The sequence below is a fragment of the Orcinus orca genome, chromosome 11, assembly GCF_937001465.1.
Source record: "Orcinus orca chromosome 11, mOrcOrc1.1, whole genome shotgun sequence".
NCBI lineage: Eukaryota > Metazoa > Chordata > Mammalia > Artiodactyla > Delphinidae > Orcinus > Orcinus orca.
Window position 1 is genome coordinate 56,771,893 of NC_064569.1, and position 14,948 is coordinate 56,786,840.

Below are 14,948 nucleotides of genomic sequence, written 5' to 3' on the forward strand. Positions count from 1 at the left end.
GTAATAGATTTCCATGCTGGGGGACACTTCAGATCCTTTAATGCTTTAATACTTTTTGTGAATATCCAAGTGGAGAGGGGTTCTAAGAAATATAGCATATAGCTTTTTCTCAAAATGAATTGAGAAGCTTTTAAATTTTATTTTATTATTATTTTTTTTTGCCTGAGTACAGGCTAAGAGAGTCTGACACTTAGCGGGTTCTCATAGTGTAATTAATCGTTAAAATGTGCCCTGAGAAACACAGTCTGGAAAAATCTGTTAAGGAATCCAACTTGCTCCACCCAGGTGCCTGATGCATGTTCAGCAGTAGATGTTTAGTAAATGTTTGTTGAATGAATGACCGTATGCATGATTCAGGAGGACTGCTCTGAGCAGAGAGCGTGGGTGACTGTTCCACAGGACACAGAATTCACACCCATCTACAAACATCCGTCCTAAAACATCCCCCGACAGGGTCGACTGCATGGACTCGACATGCTCAGTCACACCAGCCCCATCTCCCTGTGCTGAGAAGGACCCCGTATTGGCTTCATGCTTTGCTGTTGCCACCTTGAAAGAGTTAATCATTTTTTAAAATGGGGCTCCACATTTTCATTTTGCACTGGGCCCTGCAAATCAGGTAGCGGTTTTGCAGCTCTTCTGCCCTCACCTCCCCAATGCCCAGAGCTGTCTATCAGTCTCCTCAATGGCAGGGCCTCTTCTGGAGCCCTCTCTTCAATTCCTCTTCATCAAGACCTCAGTTCTGAACGTCTTCCCGATGTGTGGAGTTACACACTCTCTAGCTAACATACCCTCTAGCTAACATACCCTAACTGGAAAAGGATAGATCACCCTGTTTAAAGTGTTAATAGCCAGGAAGACATAAGGTATCACTCTCACCTCTCAACTGTAGTTCAAGAAACTTGAAAAAGGACTGACTCTTTAAACCAAAGGTTGGCTCTCTAATAGTAGTCTTTTAAACATTCACTACACACAGATATTTTAGGCACCCTCCATAGATAGATATTTTGGGATGAGGCAAATTCTCCATGTTCCTCAAATTATATTTTTAAGGCAACTGCTGACAATATCACTTTATCTATTCATGAAACAGCTCTCCTTCATATTAACCATTGTTTTAAAAATTATAGTGTCATTGCATTTTTTTATTGGCAAAGAATGATCAAAGAGCTAAGTTTTTGTCTAGCAATTCTGCAATAAACATATTCCAAAAGATTGTTTACTTTTATCAAAAACAGTCATACCTTTTGAGTTAGAAATCAGAAGTCCCAGATGCCAAAGAGGTCTATTTCACCAGTTTTCTTAGCTAGGTGACATTGGGCAAGTTACTTGCTATCTTGAATCCTTTGTTTCCTTATTTTAAAAAAGTGAGGCCAAGGAATATCTCTTTTCTGACCCTTGGGTTCATTTTGGGAGTTAAATGAGGCATGTGCTTTGAAGACCATGGTGCAGTGACCATCATTAAATAAACCTCTGCTGTCAACAGTGCATTTTGGAATGTTCTGAAGACAAAATTGAAGGCAAGGACCGCCACAGAGACCAGGATTGGGTGCAAGGTTTGAAGAACTGATGAATAACAATAAGCTGCAAGAGCAGAAGGACAGGCATTTGGATTTTCTGAGGCCACTTTTCCCTTTACCAATATGAGTTAAATCCATGGTCGACAGCAGCAGTCGCCTACAAACTGGAATTCTGAAAGTGAAGTATGACAAGAAAAGAATGAAAAAATGAAGCAAGATGCAAGAAGGATGGAAAGAAGTTGGATGGAGACAAAGAAAGGAGGGAGTTTTCTGTTTTGCTTTTTATAATAACTAAGGAAGTGCACAACAGAAGGAAGAGACAAGAAAAAGAAAATCTGTTAATCCTGTGAAGGAAGGAAGGCAAAGGAAAGACTTTTCAAGGAAAGTTTCAAGGAGACGATCTGCTTCATAAACAACAGAAGCAGCGGCTCAGAATTTATGTAGAAGGGATCTTGATGAATAAATCAGTTAGAATGATATCAAGACACATATTGGCAGTAATTCAGATCCAGGGGGTAGGGAATCCATAGGCTTTAGATCAGCAGAGAAGTTGAATATGTTTTGAAAATCCTATCAGGAGTAAAAAGACAAGCCTTGTGGGAGACCTTGGTGGTGATGGAAGGCCAAGGCTAAAAATTTCTGTCCATTTGCTTTAGGAAGGAAGGAGCCGATAGAGGAGGCATTGTGATATGGTTTTAAAAATGTATTTGTAAAAAAAAAAACAAACGTATTTGTGATTCTCTTCAAAGCTAGAGAACAATTTGGTAGACTTGACAGAGTAATGTGACCGGGAAGTGGAAACCAAGGTGGAGGTCAGGCTATAGAAGCCAGTGGGGGAGGAGGGAGATGGGAGGGCGAATCGACAAGATCTAAGAGTAACAAGAGCCCAAACAATGAGCAAACGAAGCCCCCCCTTTTTTCAGGGTGTTGTTCCAAATAGGGTCAGAACAGGTGTTGGACATCAACTTGGAGTCCGTTTAGATCTATGTATTTGGCATTCATGGAACTCTGGCTCTAGCTAATAGGAAAGTGGGTGCACGGACATGAACTGGAGTCCCTGGGGGATATGTGGGTCCCATGCAGGAGCCTTGTTTACAGAAGCACAAAGCAGAAGAGATCAAGGTCACCGCAGACTGACTGGGTACTGTCCCTCACTCTCTGACATAGGTCTGACATAGGTCCCCTCTTCTTGGTGAAGGTAGGTCGTGGAGTCTGAAGTGAAGCAAATGGGTCCTGTTCCAGTTGGGGTGGGCAGTAGTGGATGGAAGGCAAGGGGGTTTCAGGAAACCAAGACAGCAATTATAAGAGGAGGGGGAGAGAGAATTGAAGCTGATCTTCTTATGCACAAAAAGTAGACATTTTTGGAAGTAGTTACATGAGGGGTATGGAAAGGCAGAAGTGGGGAGGGGGGTAGAGAGAGGGTAAGAAACCTAGACTAAATGTTCTACTCAGTACTCCACAGGTATAATCTCCTCTTAATGTTACTGCAACCCTGTGGCGTATATATTATTAGTTCCAATTTATAGATACATGTTCAGGTTCTTGCTATATTTATTGATAATAACTGTGGCTAACCTTGGTTGCATGCTTAAGTGCCAGCCACTTTACAGATTATCTCTTAATCCTTATAACAACATAAGAAGTAGATGCTATTATTACTTCCATTTTCCAGATGAGAAAATCAAGGCATGGAGAAGTCTTATAATTTGCCCAAGGCCACACAACCAGGAAATGGTGGGAGTCAGGATGCAAAGCCAGGTAATAGATTTCCAGAGTCCATAATCTTAATCATCAAGGTAAACAGCTTCTAATAAGCCAAAGTTAAGAGAAAAATAGAGGGAAGATACACTGACAAAGACTTAGAAATTACTATTTAAAAGGAAACAAAGAACAATAGTGATGGGGAGGGAAAACCTCATCTGGAAAGGAGATTTGAATGTTTAGTTTTTAGAGACTGGAGAAACTTCACTGATGATTTTAATAATAATGAAGATGATAGTAACGAAGTGAACATTTATTGAAAGGCTTCCCGGGTGCCAGACTCTGTTCTGAGTGCTTTGTATATATTTTCTCGTTGAATTTTCTGAACAATTCTTTTGTCTCTATTGAAATTCTAGGACCTAGTACCTAGTAGGGGCTCAACAAATATTTATTGCATGACTTAAAAATGTGACTTTTGTAGTTTTACTTTTAGGAAACTCTAGGTCACAGGGCTAAATTCCAGGAGGCTCAGATCCTGTGACTCTTGTTTTATTACCTCAGAGCATTTATCTCTGTCTGAAATTGTCCTGTTTATTTCTGTGCTGTTTATTATCTCTTCTCTTCTCTCTGTTAGCATCTAAACTCTAGGAGAGCAGAGCCACACTCATCTCTTTTAAGTACGTGCAGCATCCAGAAAAATGCCTTGCGTTTAGGAGATGATTCATAAATATTCGCTGTGCGAATGAAAGAAGAGAAACCATAGCTCAGCTCTCAGAACAACTCTTCATCCACGATAGCACAGCAAACTGCAGAGCAGGGAGGTCCACTGCTCATGTGCCCATATAGCATCTTCCTCTCTGTGCCTGCTCTCAATGAGCACCTGTGCACGTTCTCGGTCACTGACTCAACTGTTCATTTCCCCAGCCTTAGTTGGGGAGCAAGGAAGAAAAGAAATTACTTGTTTGTTCTGTTTTCAGTGCATAAACAGACATCATCACAAAGGTGATCAAACCATCTATACATAAACATGACTCTTCCAACTCACACCCATTAGGATGGCCACTACAAAAAACAACACTAAACAGACAGAAGTTGGAACCCCTGTACACTGTTGGTGGCACTGTAAATGGTGCAGCTGCTGTGGAAACCAATATGGTATTCCTTGAAAAGTTTAAAATATTACCATATGGTGCAGCCATCTCATTTCTGGGTATATACTCCAAAGAACCTCAAATAGCTATTTGTACATCCATGTTCATAGCAGCAATATTCACAGCAGCCAAAAGGTGGCAGCAACCCAAGTGTCCATTGACACATGAATGGATAAACCAAATATGGTATATACGTACAATGGAATATTATTTAGCCTTAAAAAGGAAGGAAATTCTGACACGTGCTACAGCATGGATGAATCTTGAAGATATTACGCTAAGTGAAAGAAGCCAGTAACACAAGGACAAATACTGCATGATTCCACTTACATGAGGCACCTAGAGTAGCCAGACTCATAGAGTGAGAAGGTGAGTAGTGGTTGACAAGAAATGGGTACTTGTTGTTTAATGGGTACAGAGCTTTTCAAGATGAAAAGAGTTCTGGATTAGGTTGCAGGACGATGTGAATGTACTTAACACTCTGAACTGTACTCTCAAAAGTGGTTAAGATGGTAAATTTTGTTACCTGCATTTTGTGCAGTTAAAAAAGGAACAGTGAAAAAAAAGACGATTCTTGGTATTATGACATATGCCTCCTTTTTAAGGATCAAGATCCTAAAGTGAATGATTCACTTAAGTCCCATGAAAATGCAAAGTCCCTATGGAGGAACAGAGGTGTGAGACTAAGAAGGAACAGCTACCACCATAAACAACCTGCAGCAAAGACAAGGAAGGGTTAAGCATAAGCTCTTGGCTTTGGACTCCTGAGGGTGAGTGTTGCAAATAACAGTTTCTTCGATGGCTTTTTAATGTAATGTACATTCCTAAGCATTTTACACAAACCTCTACAGAGAGTTAGGACTTCAGAGCCTGTGGTGTTGACAAAGTCAGGCTGATCGGATTAGGTTGTGACGATGACGCTGCTCTGAAGTGTCTCTCACCCTCTGCCCCTGACACTCACCTGTCCACACGCAGCTGGCAGACGATGCTCAGCACGTCCACAACTCCTTCTTCTCTCAACTGTCGACAGCCGATGGATGTAGCAATAAAACACCCCGTCCTGCCTATCCCTGCACTGAGAAGAAAAGGTAACGCATTAAAAGGTGCAGGAAAAATAGCGAAGGTAAAATATATTCTTTTAAAAAGGTACTTTTAAAATTGGAAACAATTGCGATTAATAATAGTAATTACAGCAGCAACAGCTCTCATGTACTGAGTGTACAAACCCGGCCCTGTGCTGAGTGCTTTAACGGCAATTCTTCCCTTTAGGTCTAAGCAGTAGGATGAATGGGGTGGAGGGAGGTAGTAGGGGGGGAGAGAATAGTGAAAAAGGTACTAGTTGTTCTACAAAGAAGAATTAAGGCCTGAAATTAGGTAAGGTATGGGCAGTAGCAAGGAGGGGAAAGACTTATACACATCATAAATGTGAGTGTGGAGGAGTGGAGCTGAACGGTGAGAAAAGCAAGAAGTCCAAGGTGACTCGCCTGGAGGACTGGAAGAATGGCAGCGTTTGTCGAGAGGAAGGGGGAATTCTGGAATGAGGGCTGATTTGAGGGAGAGTGGGGACGTTGGTCTTGGATATACTGATGTGGAAGATGCTAGTGAATAACTGAAGATTCAATTCAGTTAAGGAGAGAGGATGTGGCTAGAAGCACATATTTCCAAGTTTTTTTTTTTTTTTTTAATCAAGGTAACAGTTAAACAGACATACTACCTGTCATGGAAGGTTTACTCATGACGGTAAGTCATCAACTTAACAAACAAGCTTTCTCTCTCTCTCTCTCTCAGCAATTTCAACCACAAATGTAAATTTCTCTCAGATCTACACTTAAATTCCCCAAGTTTCTCCTAAACTCTAGATTGGCATTCCACCTCCTAGCTGGCACTCTTGCTGTTGCTTTTTTACACTTGCTGCATTTCAATGTATCTAAATTCAGTGTATCTAAAACAGAATTAATTATCTTTTTCCTCAATGGCATTACCAGGCAGCCACAAGTTTTCCAGCCTAGAAATCTTGGAGCTATTTTCAACATCTCCCCCTCTCTCAACTCCCACATCCAATCTGTTACCAATTCTTATATTTTCCACCTCTGCGGAGCTGTTGTGATCCATGCTTTCCTTTCTATAAACTGTGCTCACGTTTTTGAAATCTTACTTTATGATTAGCAATGATCTCATTATGGTTTCCAAGGCTCAAGACTCTTCCTGGGCTAATTCATGATATACACAGCTGCTAGGTTCATCTTTCTAAAACAGGGACCGGATCATATTACGCGCTACTCAAAAACTGTAGATGGCTCCTAGTGGTCACAGCACAATGTCTAAGCACCCTTCCATGGTATTCAGGCCCTTACATAATATGACTGTGACGAACTTTCAAGCTTTTTGCTGTCAACTTTGTACCCTTTGCGTCATTGTTTTCATTTGAATCATTGCAAAAAACTCCTATTTTCTAATTTTTCTTTTTGTGTTAATGGATATTTCTCCAGTCAGAAATGCCCTCCCTACCACCTTTTAAAACCACAAATATTGGACCTCTTTTCAAGATCCTGTTCAACTTTATTCCAACTTTTAGAGGCTTTTTCAATCCTCATGGTTTGAATGAATAATTCCCCTCTTGGCACTCATGTAGCACTATTTCTCCTACATGGCATTTACTTCCTGTTGAATGTGGGTGCAGAGGAATTCAGATGAGGAATGAGTCCCTTTTAGTTGAAGTGTCTATGGAGACTTTGTCTCAGTAAAGAGACAGGACTTGAACTATACCCTGTGAATGGCAGGCATTTGGGTTATCATGAAGGAGAGAGAATGTTCCATGGATGAGAATGGTAAAAGGAAAGAACTGCTGCAGAATAGAGTGACAATGAGTAGGCTAGTTTGGCTTAAAGAGAAAGTTACATTAGAGGAACAGTGGGAAATAAGACTGGGAAGGTACAGTGGGGCCTATAAGGATCTTAAATGGAAAGCTAAAAGGTTTGGACATCATCCAGTAAAAGAATGGTAGTCTTTTTTCTTCCTTTTTTTTTTTTTTTAGAATTTGTTGAAAACAATGAGTTTTCACTCCCAGGAAATTCACCTAACTTCATGTATTCAAATCTGTTCAAGTCATTTCAAGTTCACTGGCCCTCATAGCTAATCCACAGATCCGAGGTTGAGAACTTTTGCTCTAGGGAATGGGAAGCCTTTGAGAAGTGTTGAGCATAGACTCCATGTGATGAAAGAGGGTTTTAGGCACCTCATCCAAGAGGAGTGCACAGAATAGGCTGTAGTAGGGGTGGAGCATGGGGAAGTGGGGTGTGTATGTGCAATTAGCCGACTTCTTCTAAAATACATGGGTGAGGTCATAAGGGCCTGAACTTGGGTGGTTGGGCAGGAAGTGATGATTATGGGAGAAGCTTTGAAGGGAAAGCCAATCTGGTGACTGATTAGATATGGAGGCTGGAATTGAGAGAAGGGCCAAAGATAACTGTCAACATTTGATGTTGAGTGCCTGGAAAAAAGATGGTCTCATTCTTAGAAATAGCAATCAGAAGGGGAGCTGGTTTCACAGGGGAAATGGTAAGTTCATTTTAGACATCCTGACTGTTTTATGATTTTGGGTGGGGGACACTTCCAGCCCTAAAGTATGGCCAGTTAGGTATTTTTCTTCAGCCCCAAGCTAAGTTTAGGATGAGGCCTAATGTTAGAAACTAGATAATGACACTTTGGATAAACAGACATGTAGTCAATTTTACCCTTAATTAAACCACAAAGGTTCAAAAGAAGGCTAAAATTATAATCTAAAATAACATATTTTATTTCTTAACAATATCAAAAACTATCTTACAAGACTTAGGAGGGTCAATAAAGTAACACCAATTATTTGGAGAAAGTATGGAGAATAAATGGCCAGTTATATAAATAACCTTAAAATATATGCTTTAGTTTGGGCACGCTAACGGGAAAACAGGGGGAAGAGGTATAATTTAAAGGAGAAGACCTTTAAGCTAGACGTTAGGGAAGGGAACCACTGCGGACATCTGTCACTGTGTCGGCCCAGCCTCCAGTACCGCATGTTCTGGTAACAGCACTTTGTTCTCCTTTTGGCGAATTACCACTTGCCCACTTCCCATTTCATAAATTTATTTCCATCTGTTTTTCATGAGGTAACTTTTAGAATAGTTGACTGGTTTTCACCAAATTTGACATAATAATAAATGTTATCAAGATACAATCCTAGTAAAGTCCAGGGGCCATCTTGAAACAACAAAAGGCTGTTGATAATTAAAAAAACCATATGTCATTCCTAGCATACGTGAGACTGATGAGACTAATTGAAGCCATCTACGTTTCAAGGTAGAGGACTGAGTGAATAAGTTCTCCTGTTCCCTGAGCTGTTAATTAGAAGTGATATTTTCTCCACTGTGTGACTGTTCGCTGAAAATATGCTAATGATGTCACTTCATTTCTGTTAAGTATCATCTCGGTCAAGCCACAAGTATGAGGAAGTTAATCATTTTCAATACATATTTAATTTATCAGCCAAATCAGAACCAGGAAGTAAAACCCAACTTCCACCTGCTCTATGACTTTACAAAGGACAGCTGCTTAGGCAGAAAGGACAGCTCATCCCTTACCTGCAGTGGACAATCACAGGCCCTCGGCCCACGGAGGCAAGTCTGTCTTCTTCCACATCCAGCATGAGCTGTAGAAGGGGCTGGGCACTGGCTGGAGTCTTGTGATCGGGCCATGAGGTGTACCAGTAATGCTTCACGTGTTGCGTGTGACTTCCTTGCTGAAAATAGGAACAGCCACCAGATGCTTCATTGTCCTGTGGAACTAAAAGTCACCCAAACCACAATACTGAATGCCTTCTATCACTCCCATCTTGCTGGCAACTGATTTCTAGGCGGAAAAAAAATCTAGGAGATTTTTGAAGAATACTCTTTCACCCTGAGAAAACTTTACTGTAACTATGCTGATGCCAAAGTTTGACAGTCTTACTCTGTTAAATGATAAATATGTATTTAGTACATATGTTTAAGATATATTTAATATAGAAAACATACATATGCTAAATATATGTTTGTAATTTGTTATAATAAACATAATGGTTGTTAGATGAAGATATAGCCAAGAAAGAATCAGGATATAGTGCATTTCCTGCTCTTTGAACATTCCTGAGACGTTATTATAAACATATTGACCAGTATAAGAACGCTTAATTTTATAGTCAGTCTCTCTAATAATTCTACACTCATCCCAAATTCCAGTTTTTCACAGCAGTGAGGAATTCCTGTAGTAAAGGAGCGACAAGGGGGGTCACTAGATTAGAAATGCTTTGAGTGAGGGTCCATGCACATCACATCAAAACCCAGTGGGGGGCCTGGTGTGGACGAGGCACTTGAGAACACCGTGTTGAACAGGTCTCAGTAAGTGCCTCGCGGCTCTGCATCTACCCTCTTCCTCTCTGCGGTGATTCTGTCCCAGTAATGAGGCTCTAGATAGAACTGGAATCTTTGGGATGATTGCTCTCCAGAAGTAAAAACAATACCATGGCAACATTCCTCAGCATCTGCTGCCCCAAATTTAAATAACTTTTCTATGACATAATGTGGTCCGGGAAAGTCCCCATAAATGACTGTGACTCCAGGTTTTGGGAGATCTCATCAACACTTCAGGCTTTTCTTGCCGCCCACAAGTGCAGATTTTCCCTTTCACAGTTTCCAGGCCTTATTTAAATCTGCTTAGACCAAAGGGACATTAAAAAAAGAAATCATGGTACAGTCTCTAGCCTTTAGTTAAAGGCATTCAAAAGGTTAAATCAGAGGTGTCATATTTATGCAGAGTAGAAGACCTGAGCCTCCCACTTAGTGAATTTCCTTAATTGCTGCTTATAATTGCTGCTTATATTAATTTAATAATTCCACATACTAATAGTAGCCGATAACAAAGAAATCCTTAAGGGAGTGATTATAATTTCTCCTTGATCTTGACATTATTTAATTTATTTAAATTGAATCTGCAGTACTTATTAGGATAAATAATTTCAAAGTAGAAATGTAATCCTCCAACATCGTCTACTTTGTAGATAGCTACAGCTCCACAGTTTTACCTTTAAGACAAGGTTTCGAACGGTGTAGTTATCACATTCATTTACATTGATAACCAGAACCTCGACTTTCCCATATATTCCTCTCTTTTCTGGCCAGTAAAGCACACATTTCTGGAGGAGGGGAAAGAAGAACAAATATTAAAGAAGCAAATATTAATGGTTTTCATTGGCCTTGGAGTATTTTTTATTCAAGCATCTGAAAATTTTCTATTTAGTTAATCTAAAAAATCAAGTATCAATTTTTACAGTTCTGTAAATGAGCTAAAACCACTGAACCATACATTTTAAATGGGTAAGCTTTATAGTATGTATAGTGTAGTATAAATTATATCTCAATGCTTTTTAAATAAAATATCAATTTTTACATATGTCTGCCCAACACTATTAATCCCACACCAAAAAATAATTAAGGTGAGATTTTCCAAATCCCCATAGAGAAATTAAGGACTAATTAAGAACTGAATTAAGAATTAGGAAACTAAGATCCAAATATTAGAGTTTATCCTGTGATGACTAGGATTAAAACGAATGTTTTCCCACAGTGACTGAGGCAAGTCACATTTCCTGCTTCATCAAAAAAAAGTCTCTAATTAGAGTATCTGTGATGTGTTAGGTGCCACAGGATCCAGTTTCCCTTGTATGTAAAGCAGATGTAATGACCATTAATACACCTAAGGTATTATATTTTCTGGGACCAATGACCCTTTCGCCTATGGGATCCATTGAAATAAATGTATAGCAAAATTATTTAAAAAATCTTTATGATGGATCCTTTTTGAAGGGTTTAATAGCAGTAATAATAATTATATGGCGAGCAAGAAAATATAATGTGGTGGTTAAGGTGCAAGCTTTGGAGTCAGAGAGCCTGGGGCCAAATTTTGGTGCTACCATTTATCTGTGAATCCATAAACAGGATACTTAATCTCTCTGGACTCAGTTTCCTCAAGATTTAATACATGGAAAGCACTTAAGACAAAGCCAGGCATACAGTGGGCATTAAAAACATGATGTTATTATTATTATTGTTATTTTACAACTACTCAGTTATGGAATGGGTTTTTGATCTAAAGTGATTAGATTATTACTTAAATATGCATTAGATCATGCATTAAATATTATATTATTTTTATGATATCCAATCTACATTATTTAAAAAACTACAAAATGAGACTCAAGCATACATATAAGCTCATATTATTTATTATTTTGCCTTTTAAACAACTGCAAAAGAGCTATTAATTTCTTGCCACGCATTTTAATGACTAAGAATGTAAAGTGTGAAAGTTGACATTTTATTTTCAGTGCCCAGGGAAGCAATTTAATTTTAGAAATATTGTTTAAATAGAATTCATGATTTTCTTTCAAACACACATGCATATTTATAGAGAAATTCTTTCACTTCTTGCCTTCAACAGGGACTTTGAGGTCCTCAGGACACTTGTTTCTTTACATCTATGTCAAAGGCACGTGACCAAACTTGAAAAAAATTAAGTACTTATAGATTTAAAAGAGTAGCAGCAAAAACATTACAGAATTACAGAACTAAAGGAAAAGACACATAAAGTATCAGAAACACACCTCTGGGGCTCTATCATGCTAAGTACCAAGTACTCTATGTGATAAAGCCACAAGGAAGTCACTTCACCTAGTGGAATCAGTGTTTTTCATCCACTACAATAAAAACACATTTGCATCCTCTACGTTCTGGTCCTTTTCCAAACAAAGTAAATCATTTTCACCTCTATTTACACGCCACCCCACACCCAAGACTGTCAAGCAATCAGGCTAAAGGCTTACTCTGGCTAATATAACATTAACATTAAAAAAAGAAATCTTTAGCACAGGGAACTATACTCAAAATCTTGTAATAACCTATAACGGAAAAGACTCTAAAAAAGAATTATACATATATATATATGTATATATATATGTATAACTGAATCACTTTGCTGTACACCTGAAACTAACACAGCATTGTAAATCAACTATATTTTAATAATTTTTTTAAAAAAGCAATCTTTTAAAAATACAGCAATTTCTTTCCCTCCTCATTTACGAGTTGCCAAATGTCTCAAATTCCCCCAGTTTGTTAAAGGTAATCATACTAACCAATTTGCCTGGTTTCTTTCAATGGAGCATCAATTATTTCGCTGCAAGACCCGAGCTATTTTGTGTCTTAAAACCCATGCCTCCTGGATGAATCCAAGAAGAGTGACAAAGAATCTTGAAAAAGGTACTGAACAAAGAAAGTGGCATTCAGTGGCCCAGCAGTCTGGCATACGTGGCCCCATTGTCCAAGATCACGTCTGAGGAGCAGGCCCCTCTTTGGGAAGGTGGCTCTTGAAACCGGTAAGAAAAGCTGCGAGGCAGGAGCTCTCAGCCTGCACCCTGACTCTTAACAATACAGTCCAGGCTTGTGCACCTACTTGATAAATGGAAGCGCTGCTCGCTTCTCTCCCAAGCTTGCCGGGGCCCTCTTGAATGTTTTTCTTGACTCTTTACCAAAAATGAAATTGGCAGCGGGCTCCCAGTAGACAATGCAATGTGACTTGTTCATTCAAACAACCCTTAATTAGCATCCCATCTCCTTTCTGAGATACAATAGCTTATTTCTACACACCGAATACATTTTTTCCCCCTTTTAGGAGAACGCAGAAAAAGAGACCAGAGAAGTGTGGGTGCTTTTGAATACGAAGTGAGGGAGAGTGGCAAACGTAGTTGTTTCCAAGAGCACAAGTTCATGTTCAAATTATTTTTGTGAAGAGCTTTTTAGGGTTTCTTTATTGTGGTGCTAACAATGATATAAAAAAGGAAAATGCAAGGAAGGAAAATGCTCTCTTACAGATAATATAGTGAAACCATAATAATTGTAGGTAATTCGAAATAGCACGCTATCTAGCAGTATGCAACCCCAAATCATCACTATTCTTCTGCTAGATGGGCTGACTCTTGCAGTAAAATGATCTATTAATTCCAAGAATTCATAATTTGGAGGACAAAGAGGTTTCCAGAAGGTCATGTGTCTCTTGTGCAAACAAGCAATTAGTGAACCCTAACTAAGGATTCTGGACATCAACCAATGTTTCATAATCAGTGGTTTACAGCAAGAGTAGAATGCAATGCAAAGCAAACTGATATTTTTATAATCTTTTTTCTTTGACCATCCCTCTCACACCCACATTAGGACTATTTGTGTATAAAGAAGGAACAGGTCTAGCTAGTATTTTAGTTGCCTGAAAAAAAAAAATCTATTTTTAAGTTACTTTCTTTTTAAATTCCATGCACTTAAAATCAAAGAGATTTTGCTCTATGAGCTAAAGACTATCATCACATAGAAAGTGGCTCTAAATAAACAAAAAGAAGATACTCAGTTGCATTTGGGTTACATTTGCATATAAGACAGAATGGGTCAGATTGTCTAAAATTATTATGGTTTTGGTTACTCTAATTCTTAGTGTTCCAATTAAATATTAGTAACATAGGTGCAGCAATTTAATATTAAAAGCACCTTCACCAACCTTATATCACTGAATCCCTTCCACGATCATTTGCGTTAGGTAGAGCAGAGAGTAGATATTGTTGTTATTATTTTTTTTTTTTATCATTTTACAGCTGAGAAAACTGAAGCTCAGGTGTTTTCATAAGGTTTTCTGGGACCATCTTCTTGGGGCTAGGACCCTCTGAGCAAATATCACTTTATACATTCAAGTTTCTGTCTTTGATTTCTGCACTAATAACCGACACTTCTTTTTACAGCAATAACCAATGCCCTCCCTTCCCTCTATGAAATATGCTGATGCTCGTGGAACACTGAAAGCTCTCTGTCCGCTCTCTTACTAAGTCCAGCAAGTCTGTCACTATCTGCTGAGCTGTATGTTCAACAAGTGGTATTTATATCCGAACCTCTTAATGACAGTTGTACTTGTTATTAGAGCCCAGTAATTTAATGAAACTTTACATAAATCAATGAAACATGAGGGTGGAAAGAAAAAAAGAATTGTTCTATGAAATAATTGCATAAGTTAATTAGGTTTTCGCTGGGGAAAAAAAGTAAATCAGTAAAGAAAACTGTGGTCAAATCAGGTACAGGTGAGACCATTATAAAAGGGCAAAGTTTGGAAATATAGACAGGATTCTGCATTCATATTGCTTTACAAATTTTTCTATGTTCTCTCACGTTTCAAAGAAACTTAAATGGGACATTTCAATGACGTATAAAGGGCATGATTTACACAAACTATATGACCGAGAGCCAATATTAAAAATAAAAACAGTCCCATAATAAAATAATGAACAAATGTGAATATGAACAAATGTACCTGTTTTAAGACAAAGTAAAACATTAGAGTTTTTTTGTGTGTTTGAGTCTCCACTCTTATTTTTTTTTTTTTTTTGGATTAACTGTGTCAAATAAGAAGGCTTCTAACTATAGTTAGAAGTAAAGCAGGCTACAGCAATTGAATAGAACCTAGCAGATTAAAA

At 38.6% G+C, this 14,948-nt stretch overlaps 1 protein-coding gene across 1 annotated transcript in view; it reads right to left on the reverse strand.

Moving 5' to 3' along the window:
* PTPRR (protein tyrosine phosphatase receptor type R) overlaps positions 1 to 14,948 on the reverse strand; it is a 274,441-nt gene that overhangs the window by 10,723 nt on the left and 248,770 nt on the right. Inside the window, exons 14-16 of the mRNA XM_004281891.3 lie at positions 10,467 to 10,577; positions 8,989 to 9,146; positions 5,334 to 5,447 (exon numbers count right to left, since the gene is read on the reverse strand). Coding sequence (XP_004281939.1) covers positions 5,334 to 5,447; positions 8,989 to 9,146; positions 10,467 to 10,577 — 383 coding nt within the window. The remainder of the gene's footprint in view (positions 1 to 5,333; positions 5,448 to 8,988; positions 9,147 to 10,466; positions 10,578 to 14,948) is intronic.